The following is a 27262-nucleotide window of genomic DNA, read 5'->3' on the forward strand; positions in this document are numbered from 1 at the left end:
ACTCATTCAAACATTTTGTACATTCTCAGTGTGGTTTGGTTGTACAATACTCACACACATCATTGGTGTCAAACCAGGGTCATTTTGGGGTACTTTTTCGTGACTTGGAATTTTTTTGTTGTTGGTTTTAGATTAACACTTTTAATATATTTGCAGATTCTGCACATAAATAGAAAACAAAAAGATAGCAGTACCACAAATTTTCAGTTTGCACATGTATCCATCCCATGATAAAGTAAACTTACATAAGATTAAGGGATACATAAATGCACTCAAAGTTTTAGTGAGTAAAGTAATACTTAATGCATTATTTTAAGATGTGGGCAAATGAAAAAAAGTGTCATAATTTGGGATCTGATTTGTATTGAATGTAATTTGATTGCACATCGTCAACACATCACTTTTTTTATTTTATTTTATTTTATTTTTGCAGAGTATGACTACAAGTAGCCTACTTACGTTTGAGTGCTCGCCGATACAGAGTACTTGATATTGATAACGCCATTACGTCTGGGCAATTGTGATGACATTTTGCTTTTGCCATCAAGTATTGTTAAAAAATAAAACCTTTTCACCTGAAAATAACACTTTAGTATAAACGCTTGTCTCAATAACTGACATTTGAAGTTATTTTAACATACAACTGCATGTGTTTCCTTTCCGAACAGTCTTGCGACACACTTAATCCAAACGCAGCCTGTAACACAAAAGTGTTTCAGTTATGTGGTGGTTCAAACGGAACATTAATGGTACCTACTATGTAAAAGGAGTACAAGTCTGGTGAATAATACAAATATAAATATGAATGCTATGTTACCTCCGCGTTGCTAACTACACAACAGAAGGAGTAAAGAGGATTAGTAGACAGTTTCTTGAGAATACCACACCACAAATTACAAAACAAAACTGACAGGACAACAGAAGTGACACTTGATCACACCGTTTCTTTGCTTTACTTAATTCAACATGTTGCATAGGCTTTGCAACAAGAGCAGAGCTGATGTTTGCGAAATTGTGGCAACCTCCATCATCCATTATTTGCAGTGGGCTAACCAGGTGTTGTCATCCGTGTTTACCCTAAACTATGACATGGCTCATAATCAAGTAAATTATGTCAGGATGGTGTGTTGGTATTGCAGCATCTCTTTTTTTGTTTTAGTCTGAGCAGACTTATATTATTGGCATTGTAATATTGTGTATACCTATTGTAGCAGCACAAATTAAGAATCTCGTGTACCTATAAAAGGACGACACAAAAGTATACATACCTGCAGTAATCTCTGTAAATTGGTAGGGTCGGTCATTATTGATTGTGCACATTCAGACAGTTTATTCTAATGTTAGTGCATGTCTCATAGGGAAACTGACAGATTACATTGATTTTCTGGAAATATGTTTTATCACGCCAAGAGGTCCATTATCCAGAGTATTACAGTCTAAATCACGGTGGAGCAATAGCTCACTTTAACGTTAGCCTTTTAGCATCTTGTCATCTCTGTAGAGGGTGTTTGTACTGTATTGTTTCCCAATGCAGTGCCAAAGGGTAAGATTACTTTAATGGCGTGGTTCAATTCATGAAAACATTCCAAATGCAGGGGGTAAACAATAAAACAAAATTACCCGAAGTTCGTCTCTCTCCGCTTCCCAGCGGTATTTCTCGGCCTGGAAGCGTCCCCACTCGTACTGGATGAAGTGAAGGATCCCAGGAAGAGTCATTCCCGAATCTCCGTCCTGCTGTGATTCGCGGAGGTGTGACGATCCGGGTATGCCCCCGATCGCCGCCGCCGCTGCTGCCGCCGCCGCCGCTGCCATACCTCCAGTAGCGGCTACTGGTGCTGATTGGCCCGGTGTTGCTTTGGGCCCGTTTGGGTTGCGCCCCGCACCACCGCCTCCGAAGTTCGGGTTTGTTCCTCCGCCGGATCTGTCCGCCTCCATTTTATCCGTTCAACCCTTCGCCAGGTTAAGAACGCGGAAACGGGCAAAGTGTACGGACAATAAAAATGATAAAGCGCCAGTGCCCTCCTTGCAACCCAGCGGCACTTCGTTGAAGGCTACGCTCCTTTCTTCCCCTTCTCACACGCACAGAGCAAAATACTATGCCGTCGGTAAAATACTACGCATCCGCTTTTGAACCTTCACGATAAAACACATTTGAATCGCTTATTAGTCACACGAGTGCATTTTAGATCTGAATACTCCAAACGTCACCATAGTACATTACCTTGTGGTTTAAATCAACTTCCGACGAAGCAGAACTATTGAGTTATCGACATATAAAATGGAAACATTTTAATGTCACTCTTATTTTGGTCACCCTTAATCCATTTCCGCCTTCTTGTGTTTGCTACTGGAAATACCCAACTGTATATGACAAATATAGGGCCGTGTTTTCTGTAATACACAACTGCTACGTCGTCAGGGGAGATAGTTTCCTGCCATTTTGTGAACAGGGAAAGTTTTCTAGGTAAAGATGTTAGTACTCTTAACACGCAAATTGATTTCCGGTTTTAGGAAAATGTGCATTTATTCTAATGTCCACATTCAACGTATACTGTGGGAAACCCACATCCAGTAAGTCCCTCAGTGCTAGGCAGCGTTTAAATGAATGCGAAGCAAACAAATCCAAGGACAAAAATCGACATTAATGTAAATTTGATTAGTTGTTTTGATTTCGGTCTTAACTTTTATTTTGAATTACTCAAACCGGAAACAATTACGGCGTTAGTGTTTCGACGCTGACGCTCGAACGCAAGCTAGCATGTTGGCTAAAGGCTAAATACTGGGCAGCTGGTCTCAGTCTGTCCAACTTCCCGGTCGTAGCCTCATGCACAGATGGTTAAATATGTTGAGTCAATTCTGTTCACTATTAGTCTAAAATGTGATGGCATCCTCGTCCCTGCCAGGTTAGCCCAAAGAGCGAAGTTGCCAAAGCTGTGACCCACCTGGAGAACCAAATGTAGTGCTCATGTTATGAAGCTGATACCAGTCACGATGAAATGACATGCGAGCTACAAATTTGTGCAAAGAAGAAATAATGACTGCACTCAACTGTTGGTGAGTTGTGATTGTGAAAAAATAATTTAAAAAGATTTCTATGTGAAGACTCAGGTGCTACATTGGAGGGAATTATTGATCAAGTGGCCCTGTGATGCATGTGATTTGATCTGAATATTAGAAATTTAATACAATATTGTAAAACACTTTGTTTGATCAGAACCTTTCTGGCATGTGATGTGGAATTATTCAAATGTGTTTTTAAATTTAAATTGTATGAGGTTTCCCGACAAAGTGTAGGGGGGAAAAAAGTACATATTAATGATTCAATGAAAATACATTGCACAGAAAAGTTACAGGAAAAAATACTTACATAAAAGTGTGTATATATATATATATATATATATATATATATAGGGGTGTTATATAAATTGATTCGGCAATATATCGCAATATTACAGCGCGCAATTCTCGAATCGATTCGGCCGAATTGATTTTTAAACATAATTTTTTTATAGGAATATTCAACAAAACGTCTTACTTAGGGTTAGGATTCACACATTAAGCATGGAAGAATGTTATATTAATGGAACAGTAAGCCATAATATTTTATTTCATTGCTGTTCAAACATGAAACAGACTGCAACCTGTTAAATGCAGTGGCTCAGTTATAAGCCTGAACTTTCAGATAAATAAATATTCATACAAATCTTACAGTGTACATGTTTACTAATTATCCATCCATCCATTTTCTTAACCGTTTGTCCTCACAAGGGGGCACAGCAGCCTATCTCAGCTGGCTTCGGGCAGTAGGCGGGGTACATCCTGAACTGGTTGCCAGACAATCACAGGGCACACAGAGACGAATAACCATCCAAACCTATGGACAATTTAGAGTGTTCAATTAACCTGCCACACATGTCTTTGGAATGTGGGAGGAAACCGAAGTACCCAGAGAAAACCCACGCAAGCACGGGAAGAACATCCAAACTCCACCCAGGAAGGCCAAAGCCCGGACTTGATCTCACGTCCTCAGCACTGGTAGGCGGACGTGCTAACCAGTCAGCCACCGTGCCGCCCAGTTTACTGATTAGTATTTTCTAAATTTGAGAAAGAAAGAAAAAATCGCAATCAATTTATAGATCCGCATCAGACCTACGTGAGGATAGCGGTTAAGAAAATGGATGTATTTAGATGATTCCTTTGCATACAACTAGATGGAGACTACATACCAACACACTTTGAGAATTAGTAAAAGACAACATTTAAGGAATGGGCCAGCGCAGTGATTATCAAATTAAATCTGGTCCCCATCTTATCCACAACACTAGGGTACTTGAAAACATATGCTTTTCCTTTATGTTACAGCTTGGACTAAACGTCCTGTCCTGTGACATCAATGGGGACCTAATAGTTGGAGTTCTTCATTCAAGTACCGGAGACTTATTAGTCCTGTGTAGCCATGCGGATCACTTTATGTCAAGGTGTGTTGACCGGGGCCATCATCCTCAACCTCCTCATCCTTTACTATGTGTCTCGAGCTCAGCAGCAAATGATGGAGAAGAGGAAAGAACACGGCAGGGCCACCAGGAAGGCTGCCTTACCCGCCTCCCCTCTGGGGGGAGGCATAGGGGGACTGGTCGGGCCTGGAGTTGAGCCCGGAGTGGCCGGCGTGTCAAATAATCGCAGCCCACGCGTGACTGTGCTCCTGCGCGAGTTTGAAAACTTTGAGAATTATGTCGGGGAAGTCGCCAATTCCTTCCTGAGACAAAGACCTGAGCTTCCTTTCCTGGTTGTGGCCGACACGCCTCCGTACCCACCTTTGGAGCTCCCTGATGGCTCTCGCCTCCTGGTGCTCTCCCTGAGCCCGGACCAGCCACCGCAAGCGCACAGGCCCGAGTTTCACGTCCAGACGGAGTTTGTGCTCCTCGTACCGGACGGTGTGGATTTGGAGCCAGCGCGAGCTATTGAGAGGCTGATTAAGGAGCTGGAAGGCGAGGGTGGCGGTCCAGTGAGGCTGGTGGCTGCACCCGTTCTGGCTCGAACCGCCGTGCAGTGTCTCCACCTGAGGGTGAACCTCCGCGAGTGGACCGCCACTTACTCCGCCGCCGCATCCGGGAGCAGCGGCAGCGTGTGCACGGCCTTGCAAGGCGACGCCGTGGTGCTCATCCGCACGGAGGATCTGTTTAATCTGTCGGTGCCGCTCGGCCGGCCCCTGTTGCCCTCGCTCTTCATCCAGACCACGCTGAGGGGCTGGAAGGTGAAGCTCCTGGAGAGCCCGTGTTTTTCGGCCAACCACCGGCCCCTCTTCAGCTCGGCTCACAACCAGTGGAAGGCGGACACTCGCCTGAAGGAGGCCACGGGGAAGCTGATGAGGAGCTTCGGTCTGAAGCGTCTCCTGCTACCCGAGGGGAAGGAGCAGTGGCACGGCTGCAGCAAGGAAACGCCTCGCTGCTTCGGCACGGTGCAGGACGACACGCCGGACTTCCTCTACCTGGATCGCTGGACGCCTCCGTGTTGTTTGCGCGCACTTCGCAAAACCGCCAAATATGTCATCAACATCCTGGAGAGCTCTGGGGTGCGCTACTGGCTGGAAGGCGGGTCTTTGCTGGGCGCCGTCCGCCACCAGGACATCATCCCGTGGGATTACGACGTGGACCTGGGAATCTACCTGGAGGACGTGCCCAACTGCGATTACTTGAAGAACCTGGACTCCGGCTCGCTGGTGGACGCTAACGGCTACGTGTGGGAACGCGCGGTGGAAGGCGACTTCTACAGGGTGCAGTACAGCGAGGCCAACCACCTGCATGTGGACCTGTGGCCCTTCTACCCCCGCAACGGCGTCATGACCAAAGACACGTGGACAGAGCACAAGCAGGACACGGAGTTTCCCGAGCACTTCCTGCAGCCGCTCGTGTCCGTGCCCTTTGCGGGCATCAACGCCTACGGTCCGAATAACCACCGCGCCTTCTTGGAGCTCAAGTTCGGAGAAGGGGTTGTCGAAAACCCCCAGTACCCCAACCCTGCCAAGAAAAGATTGGACCGGGCCAAATTATGAGAGAATATTTGTGTAGACACTCCACAGTAAAATGACAACTAAAGGCTCATAGTTAAGAGGTTGTGAGAATGGACAAGGCCCAGCACGACTTGTCATGTACACAAACATCAAAATAGATCAGGCTTCCCCAATCCAGGTCCTGGAGGGCCAAAGTCCTGCAGGTTTGAGATGTTCCTATCCTCCTGATACATATAATCAGCTCATCAGCAAGCTCTGCAGAAGCCTGATAACCATTCTAATCTTTAGAATCAGGTGTGTTGGAGGACAGAAGCATCTAAAACCCGCAGGACTCTGGCCCTCGAGGACCAGAATTGAGGAAGCCTGACATAGATGAACAGGTAGGCTGTCCGTCCTTGAATGGGGAGTTGGCAATTTCCCGCCAAAATCACTTTTGTTAAAACTGTGAACATTCTTTGACGGTATAGTGCAGTGGTGCCTTGAGAAAGACTTTAACTCATTCACTGCCATTGACGGCTATAGACGTAAAAAAAAATAATTTTAACTATTTCTATTAGTTAAAAAAAAAATTCCCCACTTTTGTTAACAAGAGAATGAAAACCTAGAATTTTTTGTGAGATTTGTGATTAATCGTGAGCTAACTAGTGAAGTCATGCGATTAATTACAATTAAAAAATTTAATCGCCTGACGCCCCTAATTTTTAATAATCTTTTCTTTCTAATCGCATCAGGCGCAAATTTTTTGAGATTGTAATTAATTGCATGACTTAAATAGTTAACTCACAATTAATCACAAATTTTCTAGGTTTTCATACTCTTGTCTAAAAAAAAAAAAGTTAAACTAATAGAAATGGTTAAAATGAATTTTTGACATCTATAGCCGTCAATGGCAATGAATGAGATAATTTGATGTAATTTTCACAACAACCAAAAAAAACAACTGTCAGCCATGCATGTCCTTTTCTTCCTGCGCGTACCTCCTGAACAGCATTTACAGTTTCATGAGAAAGAAAGATTATATCGGCAAAACTCCAGCCCGATGATTATTTATGAAAAGTTCTAACATCAGTCAATATGATGTATAAGAAACCACAGTGCTCAATGACAAACAATCAGACTGAGATAGGTGTGACTGATGAGGTGTCAATCATTTGTCTCGTGGGGACACTCATTGCACACAGCTGGAGAGAACAAAGTCTAAACATTGACAATTGTTGGCGCCATATTGTCACCCAGCTGTACGTAATGCCACTATGCAATCCAAAATTGACCATAGGTGATATTTTACACAGAAGCCTCACAATATGTCAATCCAAGATGACCATAACGGCCAGTTAAGTATAAAATCAATAAAATGTGATTCTTAAGATACCACATACCTCATAAATCACGCCTTTTGACTTTGATTAGAGACACGTGTTGGTGGCAGGCATTTTACGAGCGTTTCAACAACTATGACAAAAGTTTTAACAGGGAAGTTGAAAACTCCTCTTTAAATGACTTAATTAGGAGGAAACACCGGACTATATGTGGTTTACAATATGTGGTCTAAATGTGTGTGTTGTACAGTAAAAATGACTGAACATTTTCACTAGATTGATCTGATTACTGTACAGTATGTAATGCCCTTACATGGCTTTACTGTGTATTCATCTCACCCCATTGCCATGGTTTGCACTGATTTTGATGTGAGGACCGTTTTTGCACACTTGAATGTATGTTACATGTTACTACAGTATAAGTTGTTTTCATGAAGTGAACTTCAACGTCTTTGCTGTTGTTGGGAGTATGGAGAAACATAAGCACACTATACTAAAGCTATGTTAGCGTATTCTTGTGAGTACTCTTGTCATAAATAAATCATCTACTGTAATGGTGGTCCTGCGCTTGAACACTAGGTGGCGCAATCCATCTGTGATGGGGCCTTTTCCTGCTGGGATCAAAGCTAATATGAGACTTGTGTCCTATATTAGATGATACAGTATGGTATATTTTATCACTGCCAAGTAGCATGCATGTTAGGTCACCTGATGTCATTCCTACGAGCATTTCCAAACGTGGATGAACAAACTCACAGAAAAACAGTGACGGCGTTTGAGCTTTTTAATTTGAAAAGGAACAGCCCTGTAAAAACGATGCTTCACAACACCATTAAAACATTTTAAAAAAAAATTGCCTACCCTCGCCTTGTGCAATATAAATAACGGAATTCCATGTATTGACAGCAACCATATTGTCCAAACATTTGTACCAACAGTCTGGAAAAGTTCACTTAGTTCACTAGTGAGACGTTGCATATTTTAAAAGATAACCACTGTAATTCAAGCAAAACTAGTGTGACAGGAGTGCCACACCCTTGTTGAGGGTGTTTGTAGTAGACCACAAGAGGGAGGGGGGGGGGAGACCTAGAACCCAATGGAAGCACCTTGTATACTTAGCATAGAAGCGTATCCCCAAAGGTGACCAGAAGCAGCACTGAAATAAAAATACAATTCAAGTATTTGATTAACGGAATTATTCTAGTCATATTATTGTTTAACTCGAGGTTCTAATAGCATAAATCGATCAAAAAAATAAAGCAAACAGAACCATTGGGCTAAAAAATTATGCAATCTTCCTCGGTAAGTCAATGGGAAATTTGGTTTTGAGATAAGAACAGTCTGCAAGCGGTTCAACCTGAGATGTAGTGACATTGAGGTCCGATTAAAAAAAAAAAAATTATCCACTACACATTTTGGCTTTGGTACATTAGCACATATATAAAAACAGCATTAGCATTATTGTTCTCTTTGTTTTCATATAAACAACTATATCAACAGAAGGGAAGGCATACAACGAAATAGTTTTACTCAAAGCATCTTTAGACACTGAGGAAAAATGGAGTGCACTACTTCACTGAAGCCAATGGAGGCGCTTTTCATTTCACTCTTAAGCACGGTACCCACATACCGATAATCGGACCAAACATGAGCATGTTTACCACCCTTCTGATCACTTTCAGCTAAGTCCACACTATTGAATTTCCTTAAAAGATTTTTGTAAGCGATCATCTTGTGGCGTGTATGTTATGAGCTATATTTCACCCTCAATTTCCTTGGAAACTTGTTGGTGAACCCTGTATTATGAGTAAGTCATGCAACCATGGCTGGCTAACATTAGCTTGTTGTCGGTGCTAATGTTAGCTTAGCTGCTACTTTGTTGGACGGTGACCCCTCTATTACGAGTTAGTCATGCTACCAAATAGCAACCGTGGCTGGCTAACATTAGCTTGTTGTCTGTGCTAACGTTAGCGTAGAAGTGTTCTTTGTGTGACTTTCTCATCTTTAATTAATCCCGCTCATTCATGTCGGTGACTGGCATGGCTTCAGTCAGACTTGGGGCTTGTCTCACGTGAGGCTAAAAACGGCAAACTCCTCCTTTTAAAGAACAGACATTCCCAAGGTTACACTACAGTGCCGATATGAAATCACACAAATAAAACATTTGGAATAGTTTTCAATTACAGCAGTTAGGGATGAAGATAATGAAAATGTTTGGCAAAAAAAGAAGAAGCTCAATGCTCATTTGCCATGAACCTTTTAAAGTCAATTAAAAAGTGACGACATTCGCTGGATATGTCGCATGGGCCAATGACATGACAGTAAAGGAGAGGAGATTTAAATTGTAACAAAATAACCTCCAATAAATTACTATTTGGGACATACTATACCTCACAGAAAATCGTTGGTCTTCTGCCATTCATATATCCCCAGAAAATATACTTAAGTCTACAGATGGATTGTCCACATGCCGGAATACTCCCGCTTACAATTTAAAAATGCTGTGCTGCATCAAGTACATCCTCGCTCCACAAACCTTTTTCAGATGTAGACAAGAGAGGAAGAGAGAAAAGTCCATAGTGTCTACTTGCAGTTTCCATGGTTGTGTTTTAACAACGTCAAATGGGCGTATTTGTGTTGTCTCTATGTTCGATGCCTTTCATCTCAATGAGTGGCGAGTGCTCAGGGGCGGGCGTGGCTGGGTTGGCCTCGGCCGGCCCTGCTCCTTCCTCTCGTTTAGACGTGCGGTCTACGAAGAACTGCAGGAGTCCTGCTCCAAAGGCATCGCCCTCCACGTTCAGTACTGTGCATGTGCGGTCACTAAAACGCAAAGACGGGATAAATTATTAACGGCAACCAGTTAAGAATTGTACTAGAAAACAAGCATAATTTGCTAATGATACTAAGTGGCAATCCTTTATGGACACATATACATAAAAACACATCCTACGTTGTGCAAAGGCCTTCTTAATGATTTATATTGTGTTCAATTAATTAATTATTGACTTTGAAATGTGCATATGTTGACTCTTTAACTCTTTGACTGCCAAAAACGTTAAATAACGTTTAGTAAAATCATATGGAGGAGTGCCAAAGACGTTAAAAGACGTTTTTTTTTTTTTTTTTCAAAACACAGGTGAAACTAACCATTTTCTATTGTTGATTACTGAAAAACGGAATAAGGTAGAAACAAACTTTTTTTCTGATGAAAGATGAGAGTCCAATCTTTCATTTGGTAGTATGTGTGTTTCCATAGTCCAAACACATAATTTTCTGTGGACCTTGAAAGATCAGTCAAAAATGCTTAAATCGGCTGGCACCCACGGTATCCCTTTTCTGAAAACGTCTGGCAGTCAAAGAGTTAATGTCTAACTTTTAAAGGCCGGAGGGTAGAGGCAAAATAAGATCAACTTTTTTTGTTCAACTCATTTGCTCCCAAAAACGTATAAATGTGTTCTACTTTAAATGTTGTATTTGTTCCAAAGACGTATTTATACATTTTTATGTTTTGTTTTGTTTTTAGGCTAGAGCATACAGAAGGCTTTGATGCAGCCTCTCAACTGCACAGAACGGTTGACGAAATGGTAGTTATTACGCAAACGGCCAGCATGTGGCAGCAGAGCAAGAGATCAACCAGGGCCATGTTATTGCTGTTTCAACTCAAATTGTTCGGGGTGGTTAGTTTTCTACTTCAAAATACAGTGTTGCCTTGAGGCACAAGTTTAATTCATTCCATGACCGTATGCCAAACTATCTAGACATTAAGAGTCATCTTTCCCCAGCCAATGAGATGAATGGATAAAAATAAAATAAAAATAGCACTGAAAAAATTGTACTTCATCAAAGCATGCCGTAATAAAAATATTAAATAGAAGGTTAAGAATTACACAGTTCTTGCCACAATTGTTGGCATGCTTAGAATCTAGCTGGTATCTTGTGGTACCTGGTTTTTGTCAATGGAAAATCCCAGTAAACAGCATTGAGTGGAAAATGTGCAAAAGAAGTACAAGCCGTATCACAGTGTTGTGTACTCACACGAGCCAATCAACAGCCAGGATCAGGGAGATATCATTGGTAGGCAAACTGACAGCTTCCAGAATGATAGCGAGGGTCAACACCCCGCCAGCGGGTATTCCTGCCGCACCAACACTGGACGCTGTGGCAGTCACGCTGGTTCGACGGCAGAAGTAGAAAGATATCAACAAACATGCAGAAAATTCACAAAATGTCATTTTGTGGTTGGTGTGTGTGATACCTACAGGATGGTAATGACTTGGATGAAGTTGAGAGAGTAGTCGTTGAGCTGAGCGATGAAAACGGCAGCCACGCACTGAAAGCATGCGGCTCCGTCCATGTTGACGGTGGCGCCGATGGGGAGGATGAAGCGGCTGATTTGCTTGGAGACGCCGTTATTTTCCTCCACGCACTTCATCATCAGTGGGAGCGTGGCGGAGCTGCGGGGTGAGATTATACCGGGATCATGAGTTTTAAGAAGGATTCGCAGATGTAAACAGAAACATGGATGGAAAATCCCCTCAGGACTGGCGTTCCACAAGGTTCTGTCCTAGGGTCCCATCTGTTTATCATATGCTTCCATTCATCTACAGTACTTTAGTCAAAAAAAAAGATTAATCGATAGGAAACTAGATTTTTTTTTGTTGTTGTTAGTGAGAGCGCTACATATTTTACAGATTTGATTTGGAGTGTTCTGCACTGCCACCAACTGTTGGGAATGTGCAAGTTCACCTGGAGGCTGTTCCAAATGCTGTGGCCAGAGCTGTAAAAATTCCCCACAGGAAGCTGTATGGGTTCTTCCTCGTGATGACAAAGTAGATGGCAGGCAGCACAATTAAGCCGTGAATGGCATGTCCGACAATGCAGCACGCTATGTACTTTCCCAGGCTGGCGAACAGCGTGCCAACCTCATCCATCTCAACAATCTTGCCAGCAACTAGAAACATGATACCGAAAGGGGCATACCTAAGGAGAGACAGGAAGAAATGACACAAAGCTTGTTAAGAGGTAGATAGAAATGATGCCAATGGAAAAGCGTCAATAGCGAGTAGAGCCATTGAAAAGCAATTGTAAAATGAAATGTTTTCGGACATCATGCAGCTCGTCAAACCCAAAACCTTACCACATGATCCAGGAGACCAGCACCATAGTGGCTTCATTGAAGGAGTTGAAGAACCTGATCAAGATCTCGCCTTCCTCCCCCAACTTCCTCAAAGCCACACCGAACACGATGGCGAACACCACCAGACCAAGAATATTCATCCCGTCCTGGTTAGTTCCAAAGGGAACCTACGCAGATACACAAGACCGTCAGGACACATTCAAAGAAGGAAACTCAAAGCAGTTTATTGCATGCAATCGTGTTGCCCTGCTCACCTTCTCCACTGTAATGTTTCGGGTGCCATTTATGTTCACCAGCTTGTAGCTTGTCGCGTACTGCAAATGAGAGACAATTTGCTTTGTCAGCTTGCGAAACATCTCCCTGTTAACTCATTCACTGCCATTGACGGCTATAGACGTCAAAAATTCATGTGAATTATTTCTATTAGTTTCACATTTTTCCACTTTTTTTTATTTTTAAACAAGAGTATGAAAACCCTTGTGATTAATTGTGAGTTAACTGTTGAAGTCATGCAATTAATTACAATTAAAAAATGGATCGCCTGATGCGATTAGAAAAAAAAAGAAAACATTATTAAAAATTAGGAGCGTCAGGCAATTAATTTTTTTTATTGTTATTAATCGTATGACTTCACTAGTTAACTCACAATTAATCACAAATTTCACAAAAAAATCTACACTTTTGTTAAGAAGAGTATGAAAACCTAGAAAAAAAATGTTTATTGTACACTTAGAACAGATATAAAATTTGTGATTAATCTTGAGTTAACTATTGAAGTCATATAATTAATAACAAATTTAAAAAAATTGCCTGATGCCCCCAATTAAAAAATGAAAAGATTAATAAAAATTAGGGGCGTCAGACGATTACAATTTTTTATTGTAATTAATCACATGACTTCAATAGTTAACTCACGATTAATCACAAATTGTATCTCTTCTAAATGAACAATAAAAAAATTAAAAAAAAAAGGTTTTCATACTCTTGTTAACAAAAGGGGGAAAAAATGTGACACTAATAGAAATAGTTAAATTTAATTTTTGACGTCTATGGCCGTCAATGGCAGTGAATGAGTTAATTAAAATTGTATACGGACGCGAGATGCAGTACTTACAGACTCAAAGGCAGCAGACACCAAGTTGGAGGGGAAGATGTTTCTGTTGCGAGAACAAAGAATTACAAACACATTGCATTCCTGAGCATCACACGATCCAGATTAAAATCAGATGAAGTCTTGTTTGCGATTTATTAAAAGCGCAAGCGATTCAATTTGGCTTGGCAGTGTCGGGCTTGCTAAAGCCACGCAAGTCAAGCAATATCCAACAAAATAGGAAGGAACTCGCAGTGTAACGAAAACCGATTTGAATCAGAAAATCAGTTTTGACTTAAAATATGTCATTGAATTTAATCACAATGAATTGTTATACTAAATGTAACATCTTTGAATCATATCGCGCCCCATGTGTTAAGCTATACTATGTATCTTTTATTGGAGAGATCCACAGTCTTTGAAGGACCTATTTCGATTTAAAAGCATCTCATTGTGACAACAGAAAGCTGCCCTGGGGATGATTGTGATAGAATCACAATGCCGGGGGGCGCGTTTAGACCATGGGATGTTTTGATCATTGTGAACTGTGTGCATGTGAGACACTTTTGTGCTATACAAATTAACCTGACTTGATCATGTGGAAATATTAGTTGTTCAACTTATTTGATATTTTTTTGCCACCACTTACAGGGTGTCCCAAAAGTCCTTATAAACTTTTTTCTTTTTTTCTATTTGGTTTCAGGAATCAAGCGTACAGGCAGCACGGTGGCTGACTGGTTAGCACGTCCGCCTCCCAGTGCGGAGGACGTGAGATCGAGTCCGGGCTTCGGCCTTCCTGGGTGGAGTTTGCATGTTCTCCCCGTGCTTGCGTGGGTTTTCACCGGGTACTCCGGTTTCCTCCCACATTCCAAAAACATGCATGGCAGGTTAATTGAACTCTCCAAATTGTCCCTAGGTGTGAATGTGAGTGTGGTTGTTCGTCTCTGTGTGCCCTGCGATTGGCTGGCAACCAGTTCAGGGTGTACCCCGCCTACTGCCCGAAGCCAGCTGGGATAGGCTCCAGCACCCCCGCGACCCTAGTGAGGAAAAGCGGCCAAGAAAATGGATGGATGGATGAATCAAGCGTACAGATGTGACACCACATTTAACAGCTTAGGCTAGGCTTAAGTTTTTTTTTGCCAGCATCATTCCCTTGCCCAAAGCTCGCCAACTGACATTGGAGCAGCGATCCATAATTGCCAGCTGGGAAGAAGTTTTTCTGCCCCACACTGTAGTTCGGCGCCAGTGTCAGAAGATTTAGAGAACAATTTCCGCTATCTATGGTAAGTTTTTCAAAACTGGATCTATTGACAGACAGACTGGCTGATGGAAAGGCTGAACTCTTAGAGCAGGCATTCACAGCAAGCCATGGAAAGTTTATCTGGGTCAACTTGGTTCAGCAGCTGCTTTGGAGAGTGATAAATGTTAACCTGTACCAACTTGAGGTTGTTAAGCATCATAATCTCCTGTGAACAACCTGAGGTCGAACAGAACGCTTTTAAAGGGGAAGTCCACACAAAAAAGAAAATTATTGACAATAATATGTTCTATGCAGCCCCACTAGTCTAAATACAGTATTCTGGTTAATACTGTGTTAGTGGAATGAGTTAAGCAGCAAACTGCAGCAGTTTTCATCAATATCAGAAGGCGGCCATTTTGTCACCTGCTGACTAAAGATGACACGGCAGTTGCTCAGGCAACGGCCAATCACAGCTCACATGTTTGATGAAGCTGAGCTGTGATTGGTTGTTACCTGAGACCTGGTCGTTGCCTGAGCCCTGAGCAACTGTGATGTCATCTTCAGTTGACAGCAAGCGGCAAAATGGCCGCCACCGGAGATGGATAAAAACGGCTAGATTTTGTTGCATAAAACATATTCCACAAATGCAATATTAATCAGACTGTCATGTTTAGACTAGTGAGGTCACATATACTTTATTATTGTCAAGAAATGTTTAAGGTTGACATTCATTCGGGAACAGTCAACACGGACGTGTCCGATGTGTCTCCAGGAAGTGTTACAATGGAAATAAAGACATGTTGAACACGTGAGAGCCCATTTTTTGTTTTGTTTTTTACGCTTTGTTGAACAGCAGTAGCCATGCTGCCACATGGGCTCTCTTGTGAAAAGACAGCAGGACGCCAACCGAGAGGGCTCGCTATAATAAGAGACACGGGTCAGGCTTGTTGCTCTATTATCATAATGTCCCAGTGTGAATCTGTGTGTATGCCAATGCTGGCTATTGACTGACCCCCCCCCCCCACACACACACACACACACTCTCTCCTTTTTGCTCAAGCTACCAAACCTGTAACTCTAGCTTCATTTGCAAGCCAAGTAGATAAACCATTGTTATTCTAGACAAATATAAAGTGTTATGCAAGAGAATAACTAACAGTGTTCATTTGAGGATACTTTCAATTTGATTTATGTCTCTCTGGTCCAGGGGAGAGCAACCTATGGCCTGTGGGCACAATTAATAATACATATAATTTGTGCATTATTTATTTCATAAAATTACACTTTAATGACATAAATACTGAAATGACTGATACCTAGTTAAGATTAGTTTTATCTGTTGTATACTGTTAGTGGGTTGTTGTTGTTTTTTTACACCAGTATGACAGGAATGTTAGTTCAAATATTGCTTGCATAGTTTATGAAGTTAATAAATGTTTTATGATAGCAACAGAATTGATTCATTCATGTCACATTACATTACTTCCGATAGGAAAATCTGTTAACATGTGATTGATAATTTGACATGTTTTAGCTCGCAAGTAACACATTTTATTTTACTCTGGAATAGTTTTTACATTATTAGTATAATGTACAGTACTATATTGAGATAACCTAAGAACTAATTATAATTAATTATAAATATACATTTATGGTTTTGGTTATTTCTTTTTTTAATAATGTACAAGTGCCTCTTATCTGTTTGTAAGGACATTGATCAAACGTTAGACCAATTATGTCCAATTTCTGTTCATATCGCACGTAGATTGTTGAAGTCATCAAACTATATTTCATCACATTTTGAAATGAAAAATAATCCTCACAAATCAAATTACAACGATCCAAATGAGCGGATGGCTTGTATTCACTGAGTAAGACCGCCATTTTGACTTGTGACGTAAAAAGCTTGGAATTGTCCAATACTCAAATGTGTGTTGGAAACTGCTTGCACTCTTTGATGATTTAAAGTAACTGTTGAACAACCATGCCGTTTTGGGGGTCTCCTGAAAAGTGACCATTTTGGAGATACGTTTCATGTCAAGCCACTTTTTCTATTCATATTCTTATGAGGACCTGATTAAAGAAGTGTGAAGTTGTTTCCAGTCAAGGACAACAAGGCTGTCTGACTTCTTCCTGATTTACTGAACAGGGCTGTCCCATCATGTCTTTGTTCACCACCTCACAGAACAAATGAGCTAGTTATTATATTCATTGTTAAATCTTAAAAACAAATACGTAAATAAAAAGAAGATGAACATGTGTGTGAGGACTGATGGGTGTGACAGGACCCCCCTGTGGGCCAGGAGTGTTAATTTAGCCTTTAGCTGATGCAACTACATGAGTACATTGCAGCAAGTGTGCCATATATACGTGCCATGTGGTTCAAAGCTCACGTGGGCTTACCGGACGAGTAGTAGGCAAGCATCTAAACTTCGATTGATTTCGAGGGTTTCACTCACCTGATCAAGTCTAAAAATGAGTCTATGACATCTTTGGGTTCGGGCACGCTGTCATCCAAGCCCGGCACTTTAGGTTTAGTCAAAGTCACCGAACCCGGTTTGATGATGAACGCCATCACAACCCCGATGGCCGAGGCGATCAACGTGGTCACTAGGAAGAAGAGCATCGCCCAGCCGCCCAGCTTGCCCAGGGCTTTGGGGTCGATGCTGGCCGCCCCGGACACGAGGCTGCACACCACCAAGGGGATGATTATCATCTTTAGCAGCCGGATAAGCAGCTCGCCGGGGAAGCCGATGTAGATCATTTGGGTGCGGGTGAGGTCCGCGTTACGCACGCCGAGGCCGATAAAGACACCGATGATTACGCCCGCCACGGTCATGATTACCAGGAGGTTGTCCATGACTATGCGCTTCACACGGCGGGACAGAGGCTCCGGCGCGCCGCGGTACGAACCGTTGGTCCGCGAGTCCTCGCCGCCGTTGGTCCGCGAGTCCTCGCCGCCGTTGTGCGCTTTGACCTCATCCAACCCGTCGGCCATAATTAGGACGTCTTGAAAGTTTCCCTAAGTAAGAAGTTCCAACTTTGAAACAGGAGTGCGAAACGTGAGGTAGTTACAACAGAACTCTTCTGCCGCTTGAACAAGCAGAGACTCACTGTACGTTACATAGCCGGAAAAGGGCACTGTGTGACGTCAAAAGGGGCGGGGCCCAATTGTGTACTCATTTTACAGTGCACCCACGAAGAGCGAAAATCCGCGCATCATTGACGACAATTGAATTGCATTGGGGGGTAAAGAAATTCTTAAAAAATACAAATAAAAAACAGACACACACACACAGATACACATTCAATATGAGTTGAAATATTAATGGGGGGGAAATAACCTTAAAAAAATAGCTCGCCAGCTTTAAAATACAGAAGCATAGTTTTATTCATTTAAAAAAGTATGTGTTGGAAATAAACATTCAAAGTTTGAACATTAACAATTGCAAAGTGGAAGTCAAGTAAAAAGTGTTACTTGTCATAATATGCCACTAGTCTAAGCGGCTGTAATGCAAAATGATTTGAATCGTGAAATTGGTGTCAATTTAACAAAATCGAATCGTTCCATTGTGTGGATTACCATGACCTGGGTGTATGAGACTCTACACAGAGATAATAATAATAATTTAAAAAAAAAAAAAACATAATTTCTAGGAAACACTTTGGTATATTTTTTATTATTATTTTCACAGTAAGTAACAATTTAATTATTATATTAGGCTAATAAAATTTATTTGCAGTAAATGGAGATCCAGTAGGAGAACTGTATCAACAATTGTGTCTTAATTGACAAAGATAAGTTCATATGCTATAGAGCAGTGGTCCCCAACCTTTTCTCCCCAAGTTTCATGATAATACAGTTTTGTTTAGTTTTTTTTTTTTTTTTTTTTTGAACTGGCAAACATTTGGCAACGACGGGGACTGGTGTTGACGTAAATTCCCAATATCCGACGTATATGCTCTGCTACAAAACGTAGATTTTTATTATTATTACCCTTTTATGTATCTGTGCAGCTGTGTACTAAATGGCACCGGGCCACGGACTGGGTGGCTGGGGAGTGGTGACCAGTGCTGTAGAGTCAAAAGACTTTCCTACATTATAATTTGAGCATCTTTGCAAAGAAATGCATCCCAGGCTGTAAGGCATTTTGATTAAACCTCTGCCTAATATTGCATCATACCAAATGTAAGCATGAATTGACAGCCACAGCATAAGGAATATCTCCGCATGTACATGTACATCGATTTTACATATGGTCAATCAGTCGTTCTCAAAACATTACTCAAAGTACAATAAAAAAAAATACTGAGTGCTCCAATACCACCATAGTGAAGTATTGTAGTGTAGTGTGATCAAAGTGTTTATGAAAATAATACTATTACAACTCAAGTCACTCTTAACATTATGTACATTTTGAACATTAGCACTGCGTCCAAATACTGTAGAGGAAAAGTATACTTGGGCAGTGAATCACTTTGCGAATATATGTTTTAAGCTAACATGTAATTACTTTTTTTCAAAGATAAGAGAGGAAACTTATGTCAGTTTACAACATTTACATCCTGAAATGAAGTAGCCTACTGTTGTTTTTATCTCAGTGAAAGATTGTGCATGTGTACCTAATGAAATGTCCAGTAAGTGTGTGACAAGGTTATTTTAGTTAACGGAAACTAACGAATAAAACGAAAACTAAAATTCAAAAAACAATTTCGTTAGCGAAATAAAATAAAAACAAAAATCCTTTTCAAAAACAAGAACTAACTGAAACTATGTTTTATGTTTACAAAACTAACTAACTCTAATGATTGCAAAAATGTCCTTCGTTTTAGTCTTTGGTAATTAATTTATTGCATAAGCCTTTGTGATTTTAAGTATACTTATTTAACTGGAAGAAGGACGTTTGAAAGTGTCACACAGAAGTGACATCATCTAGCAGCAGCCAATAGAAAAGCACCTCCTAGCCGACAACAAAATGCAACGCTGGGTAAGAAATTAGTTACTTTTCTAATTTTCCCATGGTGTTTATTAAATATTACGCGCAAGCAGAGGTGGCAAAACCAGGTCCAGAAAGTAAAAACCCTATCACAGTTTTGGCTTTAACCCAGGTGCTATCTAGCTAGCTAGCTCCCTGGCTAGCTCCCATGGTGCTCGTTTACCTGCTAGCTAGCATCAATGGCTAACGCCAAACTGTGGCAGGGTCTATACTTTCTGGGCCTGGATTTGCCACCTCTGTGCACAAGTAATACACATTTTAAAAAAGAAACGAAAAAGAAAACCAATACTGAAACTAACTAAAACTAAGCATTTTTTAATGAACTAAAACTTATCAAAACTAACAGAACCACCCTAAAAACGAATTAAAACCAGCTAAATTAAAAATCTCAAAACAAAATAAAAACTAAATAAAATAAAAATTCCAAAAATATAATAACCCTGGTGTGTGAAGATCTCTCGCATACAATATGTAAGTAGTATCCGTATGCGAAAGAACACCTGGAAAGAGCTCTACACACAGCATTTTGGCCTCAAAGGGTTTTCAAATACAGAAATCCCCCACCTCTGGTCAGTTTGTTCTCTTCATGGGCGCTAAAACAAAACAAAAATCCAACATTATCGTACTACTAAAATCAAAGAGTAATGCATGTGGACTCACCATGTCACACCATTAACATTAACGCAACATCTGTTGTGTAAGCCAAAATAAGGGGCCATCACTGAGAAGTGTGTTTTTATAGCTGTAGCATGAAAAAAATGGTTTTTGAAGGGCAATTGTGTAACTACAGATAATTAAACACCTTCCTCAAATAGACATTTTCCTTTCTGAAAAAGATGGGTAAACACATTAGTTTGACAATAAACTTAACAACTGCCTCTTTTTGAAGATTCCTTTATTTAACCAGGTCAGAAACTCCTTGAGATTAAAAATCTCTTTTCCAAGAGGCAACAAAAACATACAATCGTATTGACTATAGCTGCTGAACTGTTGCTTGTTGTGAAGTGAGTTGACTGAGTTCACTGCCACCATCTAGCGCTTGTGCCTCCACCTCGCTACGTCCGGACTGCCACTGAATGTCACTTAAGTGAAGCTGCCACTGGAAAATTTCACCATAATTCGGTCATCACTTTAAAATGGCTCGGGGATGTTCTTTTAGTAGCAATAATTTCCTGCAAGACCAGAGATCCCAGGCTCTCTCTGCACTTATGTTGTTGTTTTAAACTAGTCCTTTGTTCAATGGCACCATGTGAATGATCACTGATGCTTAAAAATAAAAACAACTCTGAGAAAGGACACCTTCAAACGCTTCAGCACATGAGTTTTCCAAGAGCAGGCCCCATTTATAACAACACACGCACACACACAAGCGCTCAGCATATGTGGCGCACGCATGTGTTTGTGTCATCAAATACGGGCAACGTGGACGAGCAAGCTACACAAAAAGATTTTGCTTGTTGCCTTATTTAGATCAATGTGAGGGATTAAATATTAGCAGTACCTCTCAGTATGAAACAGTGCAGTTCACACCTAATATATATATATATATAAAATATATTTATAAAATATACATTATTGTGCAGGTGCACCTAAAGCTCTGGAAATTGTCACACTCTATTCTATTATACTCGTAAATGAGAATAAAATAAAATAAAGTACTCTATGTTTTTTTTAAATACTTGTACGACAGTTACAAATGTCCATCCATCTGGATGGATGGATGGATGGATGGACTTGTACGACAGTTACAAATGTCACTTAATGAATTACCTTACTACAGTTAATACAATTTATATGATGGCAACTTGTTTTGTTGTTGTTGTTGTTGTTTACCTAATTAATTCTGCCTAGCAACAATTGTTCTCAATTTTCCATTGCAAATGAGAGAACTTTCAAATATATAAAACAAACTGCTCTGGCTGGACTATCTGTACAAAAGCTGTTAGGTAGGTCATGTGACCACCAAAAGTAGGACACACGTTAAAAAAAAAGAAGAAAAAAGCATGGAACAACAAAAGTTCTGCTGTCTCAGGTTTCACGAGCGGAGACGAACAAGTAACGCTCTGCCAAGGTGGAGGCAGAAAGTAAACTGATCTGTCCTAATCTTCATGTAACTTAATGCTTGTTATTTGGTCTCGATAAGCAGCATTGTCAATACAGGCCCTTCATTAATGCTTTTTATCTATGTTGTCCAGAAACCAAATAGAGTTTGCAAAAAAAAAAAAAAAAATGTACGTTTTCTTCAAAGGCTGTTTGCAATTGGGGAGGAATGTGCTCAGTCATGATGAGAAAGCAACTGAGGAGCAACTATGTGGAGGAGATGAATTAGAGTTATCGTTTGAAATCAAAAGAGCCCATTTATGGGTGATATAAGTGTGAGCTGACAGTGGCAAATCTAAAAGTACAAGCCCCAAAGTTTCTGTAAGACAAAACTGGAGCCTTTTGTCAGCTCTCCGTTTACACATGCAAAAATGAAGCGTATTAACAAAAGAACAATGCAACCACTGTGGAACATGGAGGAGGCTTGGCTATGTTCTATACCCTTGAATAAAATGGATAAAACGAAATCTGAAGATTCAGCACTCTGTAGAAGAAAATATGCTCGTATGCTCGTATTGCAAAAATTTGCAATATGGTGGCACTGAACTCAAATAACTTAACCAAAAGCAAACAATTTTAGATAGTGAACAATTCTTCAAGAAAGACTCTTCAAGATTATAATGTTGCTCACAGTTGAAGTTTAATGTTAATCTATAACAGCCGCATACTATAACTTTACCTTGAAGTCCACTATCTTAATGCGAACACATAATGGGAAATGCTATAGACGGGCTAACAAATAGCATCTATGTCACGATGTTGAAACGCTTCAAGCTAGTGGTTCCCAACCTTTTTTTTCCACTAGTGACCGTTTCAGGTTAATATTTTTGTGAACTGTCAACTATTCGTAGAGCATATGATACATATACTAGGGTCCAATAAATCGACCGTCTGATATGAGCTCTTTTTAAATGGTAAAAAAAAAATTATATATATATATATATATATATATATATATTAATCGGCCGATTGTTGAAGATTTTTATTTATATTTATTTTGGACTTTTACACATACAAATACTTTATAATGATATTCATTATGATATGCATTTGCCTGTCAATAAGAAAGCGCTGTGGTGTTTACAAAGACATTTAAAGCACAACATGTGTTTGCCAGCTGTTTTTCTCCCACAGTCCTCCTCTTGGTTTGTTTTGCTCGAGGACCCATAGTGAGTGTTCTCCACACTTATTAGTAACATATTTAAAAAATGCCTGCCAAGTTTAACAAGCCTCTAAGCTCTATTTATTTTTAATTCTGGAGGAAAACAAACAGAATAGCATCTATTATTTATTTATAATTGCTCTCTATTGAATGTCATGTCAAATCATGCCTTTGCAAAGAAATATTACCTTTGCATTCACTTCATCTTGTGACAACGGCATACGTTGTACACTCCCATTGTTTGCATAGCAATACAGTTACCTGCTAGAGCTCATTCTGTCACATGACACCTTAGCCTAGCAACTTTCCGTCTGAGACTATTAGACAGGAAGGAACACAGGACACAATATTAGGTACGCCATAAAAATCAACTTTTGTTTTATTACTGTGTTGGTACTTTACAGTGGTTGAAACCAATTAGGATTGTGGCTAATGTTATGATTATGGCCAGCCAATAACGGAGAGCTAGCTGCCTCATTTGCCCTTCAAACTCAAGCAATAGTCTTAATAATAGCTTTTTTTTTTTTTTTTTTATCCCTGTGAATCATTCCCACGTGGTCCAATGTGTCCAAATCTCCTTCCCCTTATGCATGCAGTGCGTCATATAGGACGTTCCTCTCCTGGATGTGACTCAAGGACACGCTGCCTTGATGCCATGTTGTCACTTGCACTGCATTGTAAACAGTCGGAAGAGGGAAGGATCAATAAGAGGCGAGAGAGAAAGGGAGGCTGTCATGATATCATATCAAATCGCAGTACATCATCCATCCACCAAAGCATGCTTGCTTATCTTGATTTCAATGTATATTTACATATATTATTATATGATTTGAATATGGATATGCCTGGCTGTTTGTTGGTACAGGGGATATAAAAAGTCTACACACCCCTTTTCAAATGCCAGGTTTTTGTGATAAAAAAAAAGACCATAATTTCAAAACATATTTAATTTCAAAACATCATCTATACAAATCAAATAAATTTAAAATAAAAATATTTTAGGGAGGGGAAGTGAAAATAAACAAAGAGGATAATGTGGTTGCATAATTGTGCACACCCGCTTGTAACTGGCATGTGTATAAAGTCCATCTGCAACCATTTAACATGCCTCTGTTCTGGTAAGCTTTACCTGACATTACTGACTACTATTTGGAACTGTACATAATTCCCTCTACATTGTCTAAGGTCCCAGTTTCAGCCAAGGAAAAACAGTCCCAAAGAATGATGCAACCACCACCCTGCTTCACTGCACTGATGGAGTTCTTTTGGTGATGAGCAGTATTGTTGTTTGATTGTGCTTGCACCAAAAATACCTTTTGGAATTATGGTCCAAAAGTTCAACCTTGGTTTCACTGGACCACAACAAAATCTCTGGGAAAATTTGTTATGATGCAAAAGATGGATAAAATGGATCTAAAAATCACTGATTTGTAATAGTCTGGTGAATGTGTGTGTGTTAAAAAAAAAAAAGTTTGAATAAAAAAACAACAACATTTTTTTATATCCTACACAGCTTTTACAAGATACTGTCATAAATTGTTGTGTGGTTCATAAGAAGTTTTTTTTTTCAATCTTATTCTTTAGGAATCTTAAATTTGATATGACCAATTTAAGTGATTTGAATTACGCTTTGAGTCAGTTTACCAAAAGTTAGCAAGATAGTTTTGGCAACACTTTGCTGAAGTTTATTGGGTCGGCAGAGGACAGGAAGGACATGTGACCTGTCGACTTAGGAACAAACAAGGAACACTCTCTTCCCTGCAGGCTTCACTGAGCCAGTACAAAACCGCATGAAGACAGAGCGCTGATTCGCTGAGAACCTCACACCCTTCTTGCCACGCCCTATTTTCCAGTCCAGGCTTTTTAAAAGACAGCCCTTACTCTGCAGTCATTTGATCTGACTTGACTGGCTCTCTTTAATGGAATCCTGCTTTGCTCTCACTCACAGGTCCTCTTTGTATGGGAGAGGACAGAGTGAGAACAAAAAGAGCAGTGAGGGAAGTAATAAAGTACAGTAATTGTATTGTTGCAGTAATTAGGTACAGTTTTCAGGTATTTTGATATGAAGGCTTGTTTTTTGATCACTTTTTTTTTTTATCCCTATATTTGAAAACTGTCAACTCCTTCCTTTGTCAAAACTTAGGGTGACCAGATTTTCAAAATTAAAAACCAGGACACCACATTTTCGCTGAATATCAAATATGCAATAAATTCTCACCAGGAACTATATTTATTTATAATTAATGTAATCGCTAGTTACTAGTCAGTCTGGTAACCAGTGGTTGTGCTAATGCTAAATGCTAACTTGGTTGACATTTCAATAGCACTAAAAAGTCAAATACAATTTAGCAATTTTTGTTCCTCATTTTACAACGTTAGCAAAGTTATTGGAATGTGTCATTTTGATAACATGAAAGTCGAGCCAAGCTAACTAGCTTGCTCAACATGGCGACGTAACGTGATTTTTTGTTTATTTTCAGCATGAGGACTATGTAGGCTATTGCAGAGAAGTTATTTTTCCATTGTCACAAGTTATTAAAAAGTAATTCACTGACAGCTTTACTTTAGTACTGAAGCCCATTTCAGAGTCTCCTTCTTTTTTTGTTACTTTACAAACAAGTACAAGAGTTCAATCTGCCTGATTGCCATGAGTCTTATTTGTAAAGTATCCATGTCATGTGTATCCAATAGTGGCACTTTTAGTCAAAGAAGAGCAAGAACCTTAAATTGAAAGTTTCCATTAATGTTACTCCAATAACACATATGAGAACACCGTCCTAGGACACACTACAGCTTTCTTTCTGTGGTGGAGGCATGTAATGCCAAGAATGTTTTAATAGTTTGGGATGTGAAACACGCAAGCCGTTGCTACAGTTAACATGCTCAACACAGGGGCCTTTAGAGGGTAACTAGAAAAACATGTAAAGACACAGCAACGATCTCGCTCCTGGGTCAAATACACATTTAAAAAAGGAACAAAAAAATTATGTTATGAAATAAGTAGGATTTTTTATTATTTTTTTTGCCTGAACATATTGTATCTTTGTCACACATTTTTGATTTTCTATTATCTCTGTCAAAAGCTGTGACTGGTTGGAATCCAAAGCAGGCGCAAAGCCCCAATTCTACTGAGCAGGAAAAATAGTAATACGTAAAAGTACAAAAGAAAAGATTAATAAACATGTAGGACGGCATGAAAATCCCATAATTTACAGGGAGAAACGTAGGCCAAGAGTACAAAAAAAAAACAACAACAAAACAAACAATCCAATATTAGACGAGCCGGGACAGAATGTAGCACAACCAAATGGCGGCTTTTTATCTTGACAGAAAATGTCTTTCTTACTGTAAAAGTTACATTTTGTACTTTAAAAGATTACACTCTTAAAACTGATGGGTTATAAGTATGGAAGTTAAGCGTCCTAAATTCCGTTGAAGGTCAAATATTTAGTAACAAAATGGCTGCGCTGAAAATATCTTATATAATGCCATGGGACAATTAAGCTTTAAAAATCACTGCTTTTTAACACTCTGCAAATCACGTGCTGTAGTACTGTACTATTCATACCCATAACCCATGACCCATCTGCAATAGCGTGTGCATTGTCACGGGGTATCACAAGTGGCACCTTGCTTGTGCCTCACATCACATGTTGCCTTTCACACGCATTGGGAATAAACAATGCCACAGGCTTGATCATAAATATTCCCAAATACTGTTTAAATGATGATGATGATGATGTTGGATGACAAAAAATGAAAAAATAATCTTGGGCCGCAATCGAGTAGTCAACCCAAAAATGTTTTCTTCACAATAATCTGTTCTATGCAACCCCACTAATTTCAACACGTTATCCTAACTGCTATTGCATTTGTGGAATATGAGTTTAGCTACAAAATCGACGTATTTTTATTCATCTCACGGGGCGGCCATTTTGCCACTTTTAACATTTTGGTCCAAGATATGCAGCTGCAGCTGCCACAAAGCGATCTACTGTTTAATTTGCTTTTTATTCATTCTCAATCAATCAATCAACCAATCAATCGATCAATCAATCAACATGTATTTAACCTGGATGAATTGAAATGAAGTTAAAGTCAAATCTCTAGACAAATTCATTGCAGACGTATTCCCATCTATTCTCATTCTCCCCTTAATGCTTCACTTCATCCAAAGATTTCCTTTCTAATAAACATCCTCATAATT

The 27262-nt window shown here is 40.0% G+C and overlaps 3 protein-coding genes across 6 annotated transcripts in view; 1 reads left to right on the forward strand and 2 right to left on the reverse strand.

Moving 5' to 3' along the window:
• The window catches only part of strn4 (striatin, calmodulin binding protein 4), a 26205-nt gene extending 24093 nt beyond the window's left edge, over positions 1 to 2112 (reverse strand). Inside the window, exon 1 of the mRNA XM_077567014.1 lies at positions 1621 to 2112. Within this exon, the coding sequence (XP_077423140.1) occupies positions 1621 to 1935 (315 nt within the window). The 5' untranslated portion in view covers positions 1936 to 2112. The remainder of the gene's footprint in view (positions 1 to 1620) is intronic.
• Positions 1 to 8204, forward strand: part of fkrp (fukutin related protein) — a 17937-nt gene extending 9733 nt beyond the window's left edge. The window contains exons 1-3 of one of the 4 annotated variants that reach the window (XM_077567016.1): positions 2052 to 2464; positions 2904 to 3054; positions 4363 to 8204. In XM_077567016.1, the coding sequence (XP_077423142.1) occupies positions 4457 to 6052 (1596 nt within the window). In that variant the 5' untranslated portion in view covers positions 2052 to 2464; positions 2904 to 3054; positions 4363 to 4456 and the 3' untranslated portion in view covers positions 6053 to 8204. The other 3 variants (XR_013294274.1, XR_013294275.1, XM_077567015.1) reach the window with 3 other exon arrangements.
• slc1a5 (solute carrier family 1 member 5) lies at positions 8100 to 17927 on the reverse strand. The gene is made up of 8 exons (XM_077567017.1): positions 17256 to 17927; positions 13581 to 13623; positions 12721 to 12780; positions 12467 to 12633; positions 12076 to 12309; positions 11589 to 11783; positions 11365 to 11499; positions 8100 to 10149 (listed from the first exon to the last, which is right to left on the reverse strand). The coding sequence occupies exons 1-8, from the start codon at positions 17792 to 17794 to the stop codon at positions 9948 to 9950; spliced, it is 1575 nt and encodes a 524-aa protein (XP_077423143.1). The 5' UTR covers positions 17795 to 17927; the 3' UTR covers positions 8100 to 9947.
• Between the last annotated feature and the right edge of the window lie 9335 nt (positions 17928 to 27262).

The sequence above is a fragment of the Vanacampus margaritifer genome, chromosome 5, assembly GCF_051991255.1.
Source record: "Vanacampus margaritifer isolate UIUO_Vmar chromosome 5, RoL_Vmar_1.0, whole genome shotgun sequence".
NCBI classification, from domain to species: Eukaryota; Metazoa; Chordata; class Actinopteri; order Syngnathiformes; family Syngnathidae; genus Vanacampus; species Vanacampus margaritifer.

Coding starts and splice junctions, on each gene's coding strand:
- slc1a5 (XM_077567017.1), bottom strand. CDS start 17,794: ATGGCCGACGGGTTGGATGAGGTCAAAGCGCACAACGGCGGCGAGGAC. Junction 13,624..17,255: donor TCATTTTTAGACTTGATCAG/GTGAGTGAAACC, acceptor TTCTCGCAACAG/AAACATCTTCCCCTCCAACT. Junction 11,784..12,075: donor GCATTTGGAACAGCCTCCAG/GTGAACTTGCAC, acceptor CTCACCCCGCAG/CTCCGCCACGCTCCCACTGA.